At 41.8% G+C, this 19,330-nt stretch overlaps 1 protein-coding gene across 1 annotated transcript; it reads left to right on the forward strand.

Annotated features, from left to right (window-relative positions):
* The first annotated feature begins 3,251 nt into the window (after positions 1-3,251).
* Positions 3,252-17,380, forward strand: LOC148074432 (prolactin-like). Its single transcript, XM_087798280.1, has 5 exons — positions 3,252-3,315; positions 3,430-3,596; positions 5,178-5,279; positions 5,344-5,511; positions 17,183-17,380. Exons 1-5 carry the CDS (start codon positions 3,252-3,254, stop codon positions 17,378-17,380), a joined length of 699 nt encoding a protein of 232 aa, XP_087654406.1.
* Positions 17,381-19,330: the final 1,950 nt, after the last annotated feature.

Raw genomic sequence — 19,330 nt, forward strand, 5'->3', positions numbered from 1 at the left:
GTATGTGAGTGTGTGTGTGTGAGTCTGTGTATGTGAGTCTGTGTATGTGTATGGGGGTGTGTATGGGGGTGTGTGTTTGTGTGTGTGTGTGTATGTGTATATGTATGTGTATGTGTGTGTGTGTCGGTGTGTGTGTGTGTTGAATGCTGCTTTCTGCTTTCAGCTACTGCCGCTGGCTAGCCCCCTCCAAGGTGAAAAGAGGAGCCGAATGCGTAAGCCTCCTCTGCCAGTACATAGCCACTCTACCACCAAGACTCCTGCAGTGCCTCCACGTGGCCATACATGTCAACTGGGTACTATGCAGTCCGAGGCTAAACTACAGGGGATCTTGGAGCAGCAGTGGGCCCCAGAGATGTGGTGTGCAGGCCCACTAGCCAGTGGTCATGCCCTGACGCCGGTCAACCACTGCCCAAGCTATGGGCTTGTGGGTTAGTCTTTTGAGATAAAGGCTAAAGGAGCACACCCCAACAGAAAAGCATGTGCTGGCGGTGCACAACAGACGGGCCTAAACAAGAGCTAGGTCCCGGCAGCCTCCTGCAGCTAGGATGGGGAGCTGGTCGCACCTTACCCACGCCACCAGACCTACCCCATCTTGGTGAAGATAGTGCTACTGGTGATAGCGCACCCCTAGAGCACTTAAAATATCCTATTGCGCAGGTATCCACCTATGACCACGGTGAACTTACCAGGATCCATATCTGGTCAAAGTCTGGCGGCGATGGGGTTTTTGGCCACCGTAGCAGGTTTGAATAGAATCTGAGCTCCTAGTCAGAGCCCTGCACGTCAGCGGCATAGGGTAAATGTCGCCTTTAGCTGGGGAGTGGCAGCTATTCTCGGCAGACCCCTGTGCGACTGAGCAGCCCCTATATAGGGACCACACTGCTCACTTCAAGCGAGGAAGGGCCTAGAAAAGGTGGCCTTAAAATTGTCCACTCAACCTTCACCTGGACAGGCTACCGCAAGCTGGCTTCATGGAACATAAGAACCCTCTTGGACTCTTTTGGCAAGTCTGAACGACCTCACAGAAGGACAGCCCTGGTTGCGTCTGAGTTGAGACGCTATAACATCGACATTGCTGCCCTGAGCGAAACCTCCTTGATGAGGGCTCTCTAACAGAGGAGGGCATGGGCTACACTTTCTACTGGAAAGGCTATCCCCAAGGTGGACAACATCTGCACGGTATGGGCCTGGTCATTAAAAACACACTACTGCCGAAGCTTACAGAAACACCTGTGTGCACGAGAACATTACACCGCTACATCTCAATGGTCTGGGTTGATGAGAACATCCCAGAGCAATGGAGAGACGCCACAATTGTCACCATTTTTAAGAACAAAGGTGATAAGGCTGTCTGTGGTAACCATAGGGGCATATCACTCCTTGCTGTGGCAGGCAAGGTCCTGGCCAAGGTGATGCTTCACAGGCTAGTAAACAACATCACTGAGCCAATGCTTCCTGAGTTGCAGTGCGCGTTTAGGAAGAACAGGAGCACAGTCAACATGGTTTTTTACATGTTTTTTCTCGGCAACTGCAAGAAAAGTGCAGGGAGCAACACCGAGACCTGTTCACGGCTTTTGTCGACCTCTCCAAAGCCTTGACACTGTGAAGCAAGATCTCTTGTGGGACGTCCTACTCCGGGTTGGCTGCCCCATCAAGTTTATTAACATCATCTGTCAATTCCATAATGGAATGACAGCTAGGGTGTCAATAAGAGGCCAATAGTCTCTTCCCAGTGCGTACAGGGGTGTGTACTGGCACCAGTTCTTTTTAACATCTTCCTCTTATGTGTCACCCAGCTTCTCCACAAGGACATTGAAGACAAAAGTGGGGTAACAGTTGCATATAGGCTGGATGGTAACCTCTTTAAAATTAGGAGGCTGCAGGCAACAACCAAACGAAACAAAGTGAGGATACTTGAGTTGCAGTGTGTGGATGACTCTTGTATCTCACTATCCACAAGATCTCCAGTCTGTACTAGATGCAGCAGCTAGGGCATACAGCAGGATGGGACTGACCATCAACACTGCCAAGACAGAGGTAATCTGCCAGTGGAGCAGCAACTTCCCACCCACACCCCCTGTCTTCACTGTATCAGAGAAAAAACTGCTAGTGGTTCCATCTTTTAAATACCTGGGGACCATTCTGTCTGAAGACAACAGCATTGACATGGAGATTCAGAACAGAATTAATCAAGCATCAGCCTATGGGAGACTCAGACGCAGGGTTTTCCAGAACAAAAACCTTAATTTAAGCACAAAAATCTCTGTCTACCAAGCAGTCTGCATCACCACCCTCCTCTACAGCTGTGAAGCCTGGGTTACCTACAGCCGTCACATCAAGTCCCTGGAACAGTTCAACATCCGCTGTCTACAGCGTGTCCTTGGAATCACTTGGCCTGACAGAGTGCCGCAGACTGAGATCCTGAGAAGAACAGGCTGCAAAAGTATAGAGGCCACAATCGCTCAGCACCAACTGCGATGGCTGGGGCATGTCACAAGGATGCCCCACAACCGCGTACCCCGCAGAGTGTTGTATGGCCAGCTACAACAAGGACAGCGCCCTGCTGGAGGCCAGAAGAAACGCTATAAGGACCAACTGAAAATGGTGCTCAAAAAATGCAACATAAAACCTGGAGACCTGGAGACTACAGCCGCTGACCGCAACACCTGGCGACAGTTGTGTCTAGAGGGGATCAATACACTGGAGGAAGAACGATCTGCCAGGAAGGATCAAAGAAGGCTCAGGAGAAACACACCCATGTCTGCCAGCAACATCAACATCATATATACATGTCCCACCTGGAATCACCACCTATTCAGCCATCAACAAACTCACCGGTAGAGAATAGAACTATACGTCATGATCAGACTCGATGGACCCCCGCAAGCAAGCGTGTGTGTGCATGTGTGTGTGTGTGTGTGTGTGTGTGTGTGTGTGTGTGTGTGTGTGTGTGTGTGTGTAATGACAAGGCTCAGGATGAAGTTCTTTGAAGAATTTATTTCACATCGTTTCTCATTGACTTTTCTGCAGTTCTTTTTATGTAGAGAGTATAGAGTACAGTATAGAGTATAGAGAGCACTGGAGTACATGGAGGAAACCCAACACTGAGAAGATGTGGAGACACAGCTTCAGTTCCATGAATGACGTCACGACTTGACAAAAGTTCTGTGGACGAGGAGCTCGTCTTCACGCTCGGGTCACTGAGCTGCTTGACGTGCAGATGTTGTACGTCATCGTGTTCTAATGACATCATGACGGACTCACACGTGGACCCGGTTCTTCCGCCCGTTGGTTCTGCTGATGAGCAGATAAAAGGTGAAGCAACATCTCCACTGGATCACAGCAGCAGACATGACACGCCGTGAGTCCTCCTCGTCCACTCTGGTGACTCCTCATCCTCATCTTCATCTTCTTCTTCTTCCTCCACAGTCGTCCTGGTCTCGCTGCTCGTCCTGAAGCTCCAGGTCAGCGCCGCTCCTCTCTGTCACCACGGCGACGGCAGCTGTCACGTCCCGTCACTGAGCGACCTCTTCGACCGACTGGGTCTGCAGTCGTCCAGGATCCAGCACATCTCCAGCGACCTTCACTCGCACCTGGTGAGTCCCGAGAGATAATCTGGTGCTAATCTCTCTTCTCAACTATAATATCTACCAGTACTTTACTGATAATATGGTGCTAATCTCTTCTTAACTATAATATCTACCAGTACTTTACTGATAATCTGGTGCTAATCTCTCTTCTTAACTATAATATCTACCAGTACTTTACTGATAATCTGGTGCTAATCTCTCTTCTTAACTATAATATCTACCAGTACTTTACTGATAATCTGGTGCTAATCTCTCTTCTCAACTATAATATCTACCAGTACTTTACTGGTAATCTGGTGCTAATCTCTCTTCTCAACTATAATATCTACCAGTACTTTACTGATAATCTGGTGCTAATCTCTCTTCTTAACTATAATATCTACCAGTACTTTACTGATAATCTGGTGCTAATCTCTCTTCTCAACTATAATATCTACCAGTACTTTACTGGTAATCTGGTGCTAATCTCTCTTCTCAACTATAATATCTACCAGTACTTTACTGATAATCTGGTGCTAATCTCTCTTCTTAACTATAATATCTACCAGTACTTTACTGATAATCTGGTGCTAATCTCTCTTCTTAACTATATCTACCAGTACTTTACTGATAATCTGGTGCTAATCTCTCTTCTTAACTATAATATCTACCAGTACTTTACTGATAATCTGGTGCTAATCTCTCTTCTTAACTATAATATCTACCAGTACTTTACTGATAATCTGGTGCTAATCTCTCTTCTTAACTATAATATCTACCAGTACTTTACTGATAATCTGGTGCTAATCTCTCTTCTTAACTATAATACCTATCAGTACTTTACTGATAATCTGGTGCTAATCTCTCTTATTAACTATAATATCTACCAGTACTTTACTGATAATCTGGTGCTAATCTCTCTTCTTAACTATAATATCTACCAGTACTTTACTGATAATCTGACCAGATTATTGATGTTTTAACCAATTTATTGTCCGTTTAACTCAAGTTATCAAAACTATATTTGTCCATATTGAATTAACATTTGTTTGGATTAAGGTTAGATTTGTTCTGATGATTTAAACTACAGTTGATGTTTAGAAAAACTTGCTGTTTATATTCTGAAGATTATTTCTAGTTTGATTAAACCAATCTGACCAGATTATTTATGTTTTAACCATTTTATTGTCCGTTTAACTCAAAAATATATTTGTCCAGATTAAATCAACATTTGTTTGGATTAAGATTACATTTAATCTGATGATTTCAACTACAGTTTATGTTAAGAAAAACTTGCTGTTTATAGATTATTATTTTAACAGTTTGATTAAACCAATCTGACGTAGATTACAAAAGTGATCTAATGTCTCTGGGATTAAATCTATCACAGATAAGAACCAGATTATAAACATGTTAACCATGTAAGAAACAAATGTTACAAATTACGATTAAATAAAATCCTAATCTGATCGTACTTTTAATCATCCAATTTTAAACAATCAAAGGAATCTTAAATTAATTTAAGTTAAAGTAAAAGTGATCATTTCCTTTCTTAAGCGTGTGACGTTGCCACGGCAACAGATTGACACCAGCGTGTCATCCGGTCAGGAGAGACGTTTCCCGCCGTCCAAGAACCTGATCTGGGGCAGGAAGTGTCACACGCATCACATCCTGACGCCGCGGGACAAAGAGGAGGCTCAGACTCTGGGGGTCAGTCACGTGACTCGGACCTTCGCTCCGGACCTCGAGTCTCAACCTGGTCTGTTCTCTGCAGCGCGAGCGGCTGATGGACGCCGTGCTGAGGCTGCTGGTCGCCTGGGAGGCGCCGCTCGCTCACCTGCACCGGGATCTGTGGCAGGAACACCTGAGCGCAGTGAAGGTGCTGGAGGTGGTTGAGATGATGCAGGAGCTGAAGGTCGGAGTCACCAGGATGAAGGAAAGAGTGAGTGTGAACTTCTAGACGCTCAGTGTTCTTCTACACACACTCAGTGTTCTTTCTACACACGTATGTCAGTGTTCTTCTACTTCTACACACACGTATGACAGTGTTCTTCTACTTCTACACACACACGTATGTCAGTGTTCTTCTACTTCTACACACACGTATGTCAGTGTTCTTCTACTTCTACACACACACACGTATGTCAGTGTTCTTCTACTTCTACACACACACACGTATGTCAGTGTTCTTCTACTTCTACACACACACATGTCAGTGTACTTCTACTTCTACACACACACATATGTCAGTGTACTTCTACTTCTACACACACACACGTATGTCAGTGTTCTTCTACTTCTACACACACGTATGTCAGTGTTCTTCTACTTCTACACACACGTATGTCAGTGTTCTTCTACACACACACATGTCAGTGTTCTTCTACTTCTACACACACGTATGTCAGTGTTCTTCTACTTCTACACACACACATGTCAGTGTACTTCTACTTCTACACACACACGTATGTCAGTGTTCTTCTACTTCTACACACACGTATGACAGTGTTCTTCTACTTCTACACACACACGTATGTCAGTGTTCTTCTACTTCTACACACACGTATGTCAGTGTTCTTCTACTTCTACACACACACACGTATGTCAGTGTTCTTCTACTTCTACACACACACACGTATGTCAGTGTTCTTCTACTTCTACACACACACATGTCAGTGTACTTCTACTTCTACACACACACATATGTCAGTGTACTTCTACTTCTACACACACACACGTATGTCAGTGTTCTTCTACTTCTACACACACGTATGTCAGTGTTCTTCTACTTCTACACACACGTATGTCAGTGTTCTTCTACACACACACATGTCAGTGTTCTTCTACTTCTACACACACGTATGTCAGTGTTCTTCTACTTCTACACACACACATGTCAGTGTACTTCTACTTCTACACACACACATGTCAGTGTACTTCTACTTCTACACACACACGTATGTCAGTGTTCTTCTACTTCTACACACACACACGTATGTCAGTGTTCTTCTACTTCTACACACACACACGTATGTCAGTGTTCTTCTACTTCTACACACACACATGTCAGTGTACTTCTACTTCTACACACACACATATGTCAGTGTACTTCTACTTCTACACACACACACGTATGTCAGTGTTCTTCTACTTCTTCACACACGTATGTCAGTGTTCTTCTACTTCTACACACACGTATGTCAGTGTTCTTCTACTTCTACACACGTATGTCAGTGTTCTTCTACTTCTACACACACGTATGCCAGTGTTCTTCTACTTCTACACACACGTATGTCAGTGTTCTTCTACTTCTACACACACGTATGTCAGTGTTCTTCTACTTCTACACACGTATGTCAGTGTTCTTCTACTTCTACACACGTATGTCAGTGTTCTTCTACTTCTACACACACGTATGCCAGTGTTCTTCTACTTCTACACACACGTATGCCAGTGTTCTTCTACTTCTACACACACGTATGCCAGTGTTCTTCTACTTCTACACACGTATGTCAGTGTTCTTCTACTTCTACACACGTATGTCAGTGTTCTTCTACTTCTACACACACACGTATGTCAGTGTTCTTCTACTTCTACACACACACGTATGTCAGTGTTCTTCTACTTCTACACACACGTATGTCAGTGTTCTTCTACTTCTACACACGTATGTCAGTGTTCTTCTACTTCTACACACACGCATGTCAGTGTTCTTCTACTTCTACACACGTATGTCAGTGTTCTTCTACTTCTTCACACACGTATGTCAGTGTTCTTCTACTTCTTCACACACGTATGTCAGTGTTCTTCTACTTCTTCACACACGTATGCCAGTGTTCTTCTACTTCTACACACACGTATGTCAGTGTTCTTCTACTTCTACACACACGTATGTCAGTGTTCTTCTACTTCTACACACGTATGTCAGTGTTCTTCTACTTCTACACACACGTATGTCAGTGTTCTTCTACTTCTACACACACGTATGTCAGTGTTCTTCTACTTCTACACACGTATGTCAGTGTTCTTCTACTTCTACACACGTATGTCAGTGTTCTTCTACTTCTACACACACGTATGTCAGTGTTCTTCTACTTCTACACACACGTATGTCAGTGTTCTTCTACTTCTACACACACGTATGTCAGTGTTCTTCTACTTCTACACACACGTATGTCAGTGTTCTTCTACTTCTACACACACGTATGTCAGTGTTCTTCTACTTCTACACACACGTATGTCAGTGTTCTTCTACTTCTACACACACGTATGTCAGTGTTCTTCTACTTCTACACACACGTATGTCAGTGTTCTTCTACTTCTACACACACGTATGTCAGTGTTCTTCTACTTCTACACACACGTATGTCAGTGTTCTTCTACTTCTACACACGTATGTCAGTGTTCTTCTACTTCTACACACACGTATGTCAGTGTTCTTCTACTTCTACACACGTATGTCAGTGTTCTTCTACTTCTACACACGTATGTCAGTGTTCTTCTACTTCTACACACACGTATGTCAGTGTTCTTCTACTTCTACACACACGTATGTCAGTGTTCTTCTACTTCTACACACACGTATGTCAGTGTTCTTCTACTTCTACACACACGTATGTCAGTGTTCTTCTACTTCTACACACACGTATGTCAGTGTTCTTCTACTTCTACACACACGTATGTCAGTGTTCTTCTACTTCTACACACACGTATGTCAGTGTTCTTCTACTTCTACACACGTATGTCAGTGTTCTTCTACTTCTACACACACGTATGTCAGTGTTCTTCTACTTCTACACACGTATGTCAGTGTTCTTCTACTTCTACACACGTATGTCAGTGTTCTTCTACTTCTACACACGTATGTCAGTGTTCTTCTACTTCTACACACACGTATGTCAGTGTTCTTCTACTTCTACACACACGTATGTCAGTGTTCTTCTACTTCTACACACACGTATGTCAGTGTTCTTCTACTTCTACACACGTATGTCAGTGTTCTTCTACACACACTCAGTGTTCTTTCTACACACGTATGTCAGTGTTCTTCTACTTCTACACACACACGTATGTCAGTGTTCTTCTACTTCTACACACACACGTATGTCAGTGTTCTTCTACTTCTACACACACGTATGTCAGTGTTCTTCTACTTCTACACACACGTATGTCAGTGTTCTTCTACTTCTACACACACGTATGTCAGTGTTCTTCTACTTCTACACACACGTATGTCAGTGTTCTTCTACTTCTACACACGTATGTCAGTGTTCTTCTACTTCTACACACACGTATGTCAGTGTTCTTCTACTTCTACACACGTATGTCAGTGTTCTTCTACTTCTACACACACGTATGTCAGTGATCTTCTACTTCTACACATACGTATGTCAGTGTTCTTCTACTTCTACACACATATGTCAGTGTTCTTCTTCTTCTACACACACGTATGTCAGTGTTCTTCTACTTCTACACACACGTATGTCAGTGTTCTTCTACTTCTACACACATATGTCAGTGATCTTCTACTTCTACACACACGTATGTCAGTGTTCTTCTACTTCTACACACGTATGTCAGTGTTCTTCTACTTCTACACACACATATGTCAGTGATCTTCTACTTCTACACACACGTATGTCAGTGTTCTTCTACTTCTACACACGTATGTCAGTGTTCTTCTACTTCTACACACACATATGTCAGTGTTCTTCTACTTCTACACACACATATGTCAGTGATCTTCTACTTCTACACACACGTATGTCAGTGTTCTTCTACTTCTACACACACATATGTCAGTGATCTTCTACTTCTACACACACATATGTCAGTGATCTTCTACTTCTACACACACATATGTCAGTGTTCTTCTACTTCTACACACACATATGTCAGTGATCTTCTACACACACATATGTCAGTGTTCTTCTACTTCTACACACACACGTATGTCAGTGTTCTTCTACTTCTACACACACGTATGTCAGTGTTCTTCTACTTCTACACACGTATGTCAGTGATCTTCTACTTCTACACACACGTATGTCAGTGTTCTTCTACTTCTACACACACGTATGTCAGTGTTCTTCTACTTCTACACACACGTATGTCAGTGTTCTTCTACACACACGTATGTCAGTGTTCTTCTACTTCTACACACACGTATGTCAGTGTTCTTCTACTTCTACACACACGTATGTCAGTGTTCTTCTACTTCTACACACACGTATGTCAGTGTTCTTCTACTTCTACACACGTATGTCAGTGATCTTCTACTTCTACACACACGTATGTCAGTGATCTTCTACTTCTACACACACGTATGTCAGTGTTCTTCTACTTCTACACACACGTATGTCAGTGTTCTTCTACTTCTACACACATATGTCAGTGATCTTCTACTTCTACACACACATATGTCAGTGTTCTTCTACTTCTCACACACGTATGTCAGTGTTCTTCTACTTCTACACACACGTATGTCAGTGTTCTTCTACTTCTACACACACATATGTCAGTGATCTTCTACTTCTACACACACGTATGTCAGTGATCTTCTACTTCTACACACACATATGTCAGTGATCTTCTACTTCTACACACACGTATGTCAGTGTTCTTCTACTTCTACACACACGCATGTCAGTGTTCTTCTACTTCTACACACACGTATGTCAGTGTTCTTCTACTTCTACACACACGTATGTCAGTGATCTTCTACTTCTACACACACGTATGTCAGTGATCTTCTACTTCTACACACGTATGTCAGTGTTCTTCTACTTCTACACACACGTATGTCAGTGTTCTTCTACTTCTACACACACGTATGTCAGTGTTCTTCTACTTCTACACACACGTATGTCAGTGTTCTTCTACTTCTACACAGACATACGTCAGTGATCTTCTACTTCTACACACACACGTATGTCAGTATTCTTCTACTTCTACACACACACGTATGTCAGTGTTCTTCTACTTCTACACACACACGTATGTCAGTGTTCTTCTACTTCTACACACACACGTATGTCAGTATTCTTCTACTTCTACACACACACGTATGTCAGTATTCTTCTACTTCTACACACACACGTATGTCAGTATTCTTCTACTTCTACACACACACGTATGTCAGTATTCTTCTACTTCTACACACACATATGTCAGTGTTCTTCTACTTCTACACACACACGTATGTCAGTATTCTTCTACTTCTACACACACACACGTATGTCAGTGTTCTTCTACTTCTACACACACGTATGTCAGTATTCTTCTACTTCTACACACACACGTATGTCAGTGTTCTTCTACTTCTACACACGTATGTCAGTGTTCTTCTACAGACACATATGTCAGTGATCTTCTACTTCTACACACACACACGTATGTCAGTGTTCTTCTACTTCTACACACACACGTATGTCAGTGTTCTTCTACTTCTACACACACACGTATGTCAGTGTTCTTCTACTTCTACACACACACGTATGTCAGTGTTCTTCTACTTCTACACACGTATGTCCGTGTTCTTCTACTTCTACACACACACGTATGTCCGTGTTCTTCTACTTCTACACACACACGTATGTCAGTGTTCTTCTACTTCTACACATGTATGTCAGTGTTCTTCTACACACACGTATGTCAGTGTTCTTCTACACACACGTATGTCAGTGTTCTTCTACACACACGTATGTCAGTGTTCTTCTACTTCTACACACACGTATGTCAGTGTTCTTCTACTTCTACACACACGTATGTCAGTATTCTTCTACTTCTACACACACGTATGTCAGTATTCTTCTACTTCTACACACACGTATGTCAGTGTTCTTCTACTTCTACACACACACGTATGTCAGTGTTCTTCTACTTCTACACACACACGTATGTCAGTGTTCTTCTACTTCTACACACACACGTATGTCAGTGTTCTTCTACTTCTACACACGTATGTCAGTGTTCTTCTACACACGTATGTCAGTGTTCTTCTACTTCTACACACGTATGTCAGTGTTCTTCTACTTCTACACACACACGTATGTCAGTGTTCTTCTACTTCTACACACACGTATGTCAGTGTTCTTCTACTTCTACACACACGTATGTCAGTGTTCTTCTACTTCTACACACACGTATGTCAGTGTTCTTCTACTTCTACACACACGTATGTCAGTGTTATCTACTTCTACACACACGTATGTCAGTGTTCTTCTACTTCTACACACACGTATGTCAGTGTTCTTCTACTTCTACACACACGTATGTCAGTGTTATCTACTTCTACACACACGTATGTCAGTGTTCTTCTACTTCTACACACACGTATGTCAGTGTTCTTCTACTTCTACACACACACGTATGTCAGTGTTCTTCTACTTCTACACACACGTATGTCAGTGTTCTTCTACACACACACGTATGTCAGTGTTCTTCTACTTCTACACACACACGTATGTCAGTGTTCTTCTACTTCTACACACACACGTATGTCAGTGTTCTTCTACTTCTACACACACGTATGTCAGTGATCTTCTACTTCTACACACACGTATGTCAGTGTTCTTCTACTTCTACACACACGTATGTCAGTATTCTTCTACTTCTACACACACGTATGTCAGTATTTTTCTACTTCTACACACACGTATGACAGTGTTCTTCTACTTCTACACACACACGTATGTCAGTGTTCTTCTACTTCTACACACACACGTATGTCAGTGTTCTTCTACTTCTACACACACGTATGTCAGTATTCTTCTACTTCTACACACACGTATGTCAGTATTCTTCTACTTCTACACACACGTATGACAGTGTTCTTCTACTTCTACACACACACGTATGTCAGTGTTCTTCTACTTCTACACACACACGTATGTCAGTGTTCTTCTACTTCTACACACACACGTATGTCAGTGTTCTTCTACTTCTACACACACGTATGTCAGTGTTCTTCTACTTCTACACACACGTATGTCAGTGTTCTTCTACTTCTACACACACACGTATGTCAGTGTTCTTCTACTTCTACACACACACGTATGTCAGTGTTCTTCTACTTCTACACACACACGTATGTCAGTGTTCTTCTACTTCTACACACACGTATGTCAGTGTTCTTCTACTTCTACACACACGTATGTGAGTGTTCTTCTACTTCTACACACGTATGTCAGTGTTCTTCTACTTCTACACACACGTATGTCAGTGTTCTTCTACTTCTACACACACATATGTCAGTGTTCTTCTACTTCTACACACACGTATGTCAGTGTTCTTCTACTTCTACACACACACGTATGTCAGTGTTCTTCTACTTCTACACACACACGTATGTCAGTGTTCTTCTACTTCTACACACACACGTATGTCAGTGTTCTTCTACTTCTACACACACACGTATGTCAGTGTTCTTCTACTTCTACACACACACGTATGTCAGTGTTCTTCTACTTCTACACACACACGTATGTCAGTGTTCTTCTACTTCTACACACACACGTATGTCAGTGTTCTTCTACTTCTACACACACACGTATGTCAGTGTTCTTCTACTTCTACACACACACGTATGTCAGTGTTCTTCTACTTCTACACACACACGTATGTCAGTGTTCTTCTACTTCTACACACACGTATGTCAGTGTTCTTCTACTTCTACACACACGTATGTCAGTGTTCTTCTACTTCTACACACACGTATGTCAGTGTTCTTCTACTTCTACACACACACGTATGTCAGTGTTCTTCTACTTCTACACACACACGTATATCAGTGTTCTTCTACTTCTACACACACACGTATGTCAGTGTTCTTCTACTTCTACACACACGTATGTCAGTGTTCTTCTACTTCTACACACACGTATGTCAGTGTTCTTCTACTTCTACACACACGTATGTCAGTGTTCTTCTACTTCTACACACACGTATGTCAGTGTTCTTCTACTTCTACACACACGTATGTCAGTGTTCTTCTACTTCTACACACACGTATGTCAGTGTTCTTCTACTTCTACACACACGTATGTCAGTGTTCTTCTACTTCTACACACACGTATGTCAGTGTTCTTCTACTTCTACACACACACATATGTCAGTGTTCTTCTACTTCTACACACACACGTATGTCAGTGTTCTTCTACTTCTACACACACACGTATGTCAGTGTTCTTCTACTTCTACACACGTATGTCAGTGTTCTTCTACTTCTACACACGTATGTCAGTGTTCTTCTACTTCTACACACGTATGTCAGTGTTCTTCTACTTCTACACACGTATGTCAGTGTTCTTCTACTTCTACACACGTATGTCAGTGTTCTTCTACACACACACGTATGTCAGTGTTCTTCTACTTCTACACACACACGTATGTCAGTGTTCTTCTACTTCTACACACACACGTATGTCAGTGTTCTTCTACTTCTACACACACACGTATGTCAGTGTTCTTCTACTTCTACACACACACGTATGTCAGTGTTCTTCTACTTCTACACACGTATGTCAGTGTTCTTCTACTTCTACACACACACGTATGTCAGTGTTCTTCTACTTCTACACACACACGTATGTCAGTGTTCTTCTACTTCTACACACGCATGTCAGTGTTCTTCTACTTCTACACACGTATGTCAGTGATCTTCTACTTCTACACACACGTATGTCAGTGTTCTTCTACACACACGTATGTCAGTGTTCTTCTACTTCTACACACACACGTATGTCAGTGTTCTTCTACTTCTACACACGCATGTCAGTGTTCTTCTACTTCTACACACGTATGTCAGTGATCTTCTACTTCTACACACACATATGTCAGTGTTCTTCTACACACACGTATGTCAGTGTTCTTCTACTTCTACACACACACGTATGTCAGTGTTCTTCTACTTCTACACACGCATGTCAGTGTTCTTCTACTTCTACACACGTATGTCAGTGATCTTCTACTTCTACACACACGTATGTCAGTGTTCTTCTACTTCTACACACACGTATGTCAGTGTTCTTCTACTTCTACACACACACGTATGTCAGTGTTCTTCTACTTCTACACACACGTATGTCAGTGTTCTTCTACTTCTACACACGTATGTCAGTGTTCTTCTACTTCTACACACACACGTATGTCAGTGTTCTTCTACTTCTACACACGCATGTCAGTGTTCTTCTACTTCTACACACGTATGTCAGTGATCTTCTACTTCTACACACACGTATGTCAGTGTTCTTCTACACACACGTATGTCAGTGTTCTTCTACTTCTACACACACACGTATGTCAGTGTTCTTCTACTTCTACACACGCATGTCAGTGTTCTTCTACTTCTACACACGTATGTCAGTGATCTTCTACTTCTACACACACATATGTCAGTGTTCTTCTACACACACGTATGTCAGTGTTCTTCTACTTCTACACACACACGTATGTCAGTGTTCTTCTACTTCTACACACGCATGTCAGTGTTCTTCTACTTCTACACACGCATGTCAGTGTTCTTCTACTTCTACACACGTATGTCAGTGATCTTCTACTTCTACACACACGTATGTCAGTGTTCTTCTACTTCTACACACACACGTATGTCAGTGTTCTTCTACTTCTACACACACGTATGTCAGTGTTCTTCTACTTCTACACACACGTATGTCAGTGTTCTTCTACTTCTACACACACGTATGTCAGTGTTCTTCTACTTCTACACACACGTATGTCAGTGTTCTTCTACTTCTACACACACGTATGTCAGTGTTCTTCTACTTCTACACACACATATGTCAGTGTTCTTCTACTTCTACACACACATATGTCAGTGTTCTTCTACTTCTACACACACACGTATGTCAGTGTTCTTCTACTTCTACACACACACGTATGTCAGTGTTCTTCTACTTCTACACACACACGTATGTCAGTGTTCTTCTACTTCTACACACACACGTATGTCAGTGTTCTTCTACTTCTACACACACGTATGTCAGTATTCTTCTACTTCTACACACACGTATGTCAGTGTTCTTCTACTTCTACACACACGTATGTCAGTGTTCTTCTACTTCTACACACACGTATGTCAGTGTTCTTCTACTTCTACACACACATATGTCAGTGTTCTTCTACTTCTACACACACATATGTCAGTGTTCTTCTACTTCCACACACACGTATGTCAGTGTTCTTCTACTTCTAAACACGTATGTCAGTGTTCTTCTACTTCTACACACACATATGTCAGTGTTCTTCTACTTCTATACACACACGTATGACAGTGTTCTTCTACTTCTACACACACGTTTGACAGTGTTCTTCTACTTCTACACACACGTATGTCAGTGTTCTTCTACTTCTACACACACGTATGTCAGTATTCTTCTACTTCTACACACACGTATGTCAGTGTTCTTCTACTTCTACACACACGTATGTCAGTGTTCTTCTACTTCTACACACACGTATGTCAGTATTCTTCTACTTCTACACACACGTATGTCAGTGTTCTTCTACTTCTACACACACGTATGTCAGTGTTCTTCTACTTCTACACACGTATGTCAGTGTTCTTCTACTTCTACACACACACGTATGACAGTGTTCTTCTACTTCTACACACACACATATGTCAGTGTTCTTCTACTTCTACACACACGTATGTCAGTGTTCTTCTACTTCTACACACATATGTCAGTGTTCTCTTACTTTTACACACGTATGTCAGTGTTCTTCTACTTCTACACACGTATGTCAGTGTTCTTCTACTTCTACACACGTATGTCAGTGTTCTTCTACTTCTACACACGTATGTCAGTGTTCTTCTACTTCTACACACACGTATGTCAGTGTTCTTCTACTTCTACACGCACACGTATGACAGTGTTCTTCTACTTCTACACACGTATGTCAGTGTTCTTCTACTTCTACACACACACGTATGACAGTGTTCTTCTACTTCTACACACGTATGTCAGTGTTCTTCTACTTCTACACACACACGTATGTCAGTGTTCTTCTACTTCTACACACACACGTATGTCAGTGTTCTTCTACTTCTACACACACGTATGTCAGTGTTCTTCTACTTCTACACACACACGTATGTCAGTGTTCTTCTACTTCTACACACGTATGTCAGTGTTCTTCTACTTCTACACACGTATGTCAGTGTTCTTCTACTTCTACACACGTATGTCTGTGTTCCTCTACTTCTATACACGTATGTCAGAGTTATTCTACTTCTACACACGTATGTCAGTGTTCCTCTACTTCTACACACGTATGTCAGTGTTCTTCTACATACACGTATGTCAGTGTTCTTCTACTTCTTCACAAGAAAAAAGAAAATCAAGTAAAGAAATAAAATAAAATCACAAAAAAGTTAACTTCTTGCATAGAACAGAAAAATGTGGGAAAAGGTTTTAAAATACGAAGTAAAAATCACCCCAAAAATGTAACTTGACAAAAAGAACTAATTAAATGAGTGTTTAAAACACGTCAACAACACGTGTGTGAAGGTCAATCCTGAACATGAACTTGAAGCTGAAGACGACACTTCTCTCATGATGTCATTGTATAAAACCTTGATCCTCCCACAGATGATGCTTCTGGGCGAGCTCAGCAACACCGTAGGATTCCTGACCTCGGGCCTGGCTCCGTCCTCGTCCTCCTACCTGCAGGGACCGGAGCATCTGGACCACAACGACCTGCTCCTGTGTTTCCGCCGCGACGCCAGCAAAGTCCAGAACTACCTGCGGGTCCTGAAGTGTAGCACGTTGCCAGAACCAGATTGCTGACTCTTCTTAACTGTCTCCGGGAAAACGAATAAAAAAACATATTCAAGGAACAGCAACTGACTGTGGCTCTCATTGGTCGAGACATCAAGGTCACCAAGTGTCACTCGAACCAAACAAAGACCAGATCACAGATCCAGCAGATGTCAATGTGTTCGAGCTCGTGTCGAACCGTAACACGTCGTATGAACTGGGTCGATCTGACGTCAACATCAGGCGTAAACAGGAAGTGATTCATTCTTTGGTCACGTGACGTACAAGATGATGTGTGACTTTATACACACATCTAGTCTAGTGTTTTATTTGTGTCTATTTGTCGAGTGTGTAGTTAGAAATGTTGAGCACCTGAGAATATGTTTTGAACGAAAGTGACAGTTTGATGTATTTTTTATCTGTGGAGAATTAGTTACTAGTTAGTACGTACACTATCCTGATGCATACTAACTTCTAGTATACTAAGAGAAGTATGTTTGAGACATACTATCTGTGGAGGATTAGTTACTAGTTAGTACGTACACTATCCTGATGATACTAACTTCTAGTATACTAAGAGAAGTATGTGATTTGAGACATACTATCTGTGGAGGATTAGTTACTAGTTAGTACGTACACTATCCTGATGATACCAACTTCTAGTACACTAAGAGAAGTATGTGATTTGAGACATACTATCTGTGGAGAATTAGTTACTAGTTAGTACATACACTATCCTGATGATACTAACTTCTAGTATACTAAGAGAAGTATGTTTGAGACATACTATCTGTGGAGGATTAGTTACTAGTTAGTACGTACACTATCCTGATGATACTAACTTCTAGTACACTAAGAGAAGTATGTGATTTGAGACATACTATCTGTGGAGAATTAGTTACTAGTTAGTACGTACACTATCCTGATGATACTAACTTCTAGTTTACTAAGAGAAGTATGTGATTTGAGACACAGCACATGTTTTTCACATAAGTGACAGTTTGATGTAATTTTTACTCCAGCAAAAAATAAAGTGGTTTGAACAAACAAAAATTTATTTTATAATAAATCTCACTTTGTGTAGCTTCGACTGCTGTACGAGTATCGACTCCATCTTTACTTTTTACCATCGACTTCTACACAGAGCTTCATTCGTGCCAATGAACCAACCAATCACAGAGGCCGGAGAAAGCTTGTTTCTGATTGGCTGTTTGGTTTCATGAACAACAGGCAGAAGCAAACAAACTATTGTTCGTTCAACATTTTTACTTTTTCTTGCTAAAGTGACACGTTGTTGTATGAAATGAAGCTCTGAGTAGAAGTTTATTGTAAAAAGAAAAGGTCGAGAGGTACAAATAAAACGCTATACATCTGGAACCTTTTTTCACTCAACTCCAGGTCTCCACCTCCAGAGCTGCTGCTGATCCAGGATCTTCACCATGTCATCAGATCCCGAGTTCACTCCAGCACCTCCATGGACCCTCCTACACTCTCCTCTTTTCTCTCACTATATCCTCCCTCACTCCTCTCCTTATCCATCTGTCTACCCCCCCATCCTTCCTCCCAGCCGGTCAAAGCGGCAGGCCGTCAACAATGAGTCTGGTTCCGCTCGAGGTTTCTGCCTTCTAAAAGGAAGTTTTTCCTCTCCATTGCTCACTGTACAGTGTTTTGTTTCTTGCTCTTTGTTGAATTGCTGGATCTATTTTTCCTTAATCAACTGTAGTCTTATTTCAACTGTATAGTGTCTGAGATAACTTTGTTATGATAAGACACTTTAAATAAAATTGAATTGAACTCTCAAACACATAGATTTGATCCATTCTATCCATTAGTAATGTCTGTCCTGTCGCCGGTGTTTCCTGTCTGCTCTTCTATCATCATCAATTTCATCAATTTTATTTAAAGTCTTATCATAACGAAGTTATCTCAAGACACTTTACAGTTGAAGTAAGACTATAGTTGATCAAGGAAAAACAGATC

Source organism: Callionymus lyra, chromosome 8 (assembly GCF_982586985.1).
Source record: "Callionymus lyra chromosome 8, fCalLyr1.hap1.1, whole genome shotgun sequence".
In the NCBI taxonomy this organism is placed as follows: domain Eukaryota; kingdom Metazoa; phylum Chordata; class Actinopteri; order Syngnathiformes; family Callionymidae; genus Callionymus; species Callionymus lyra.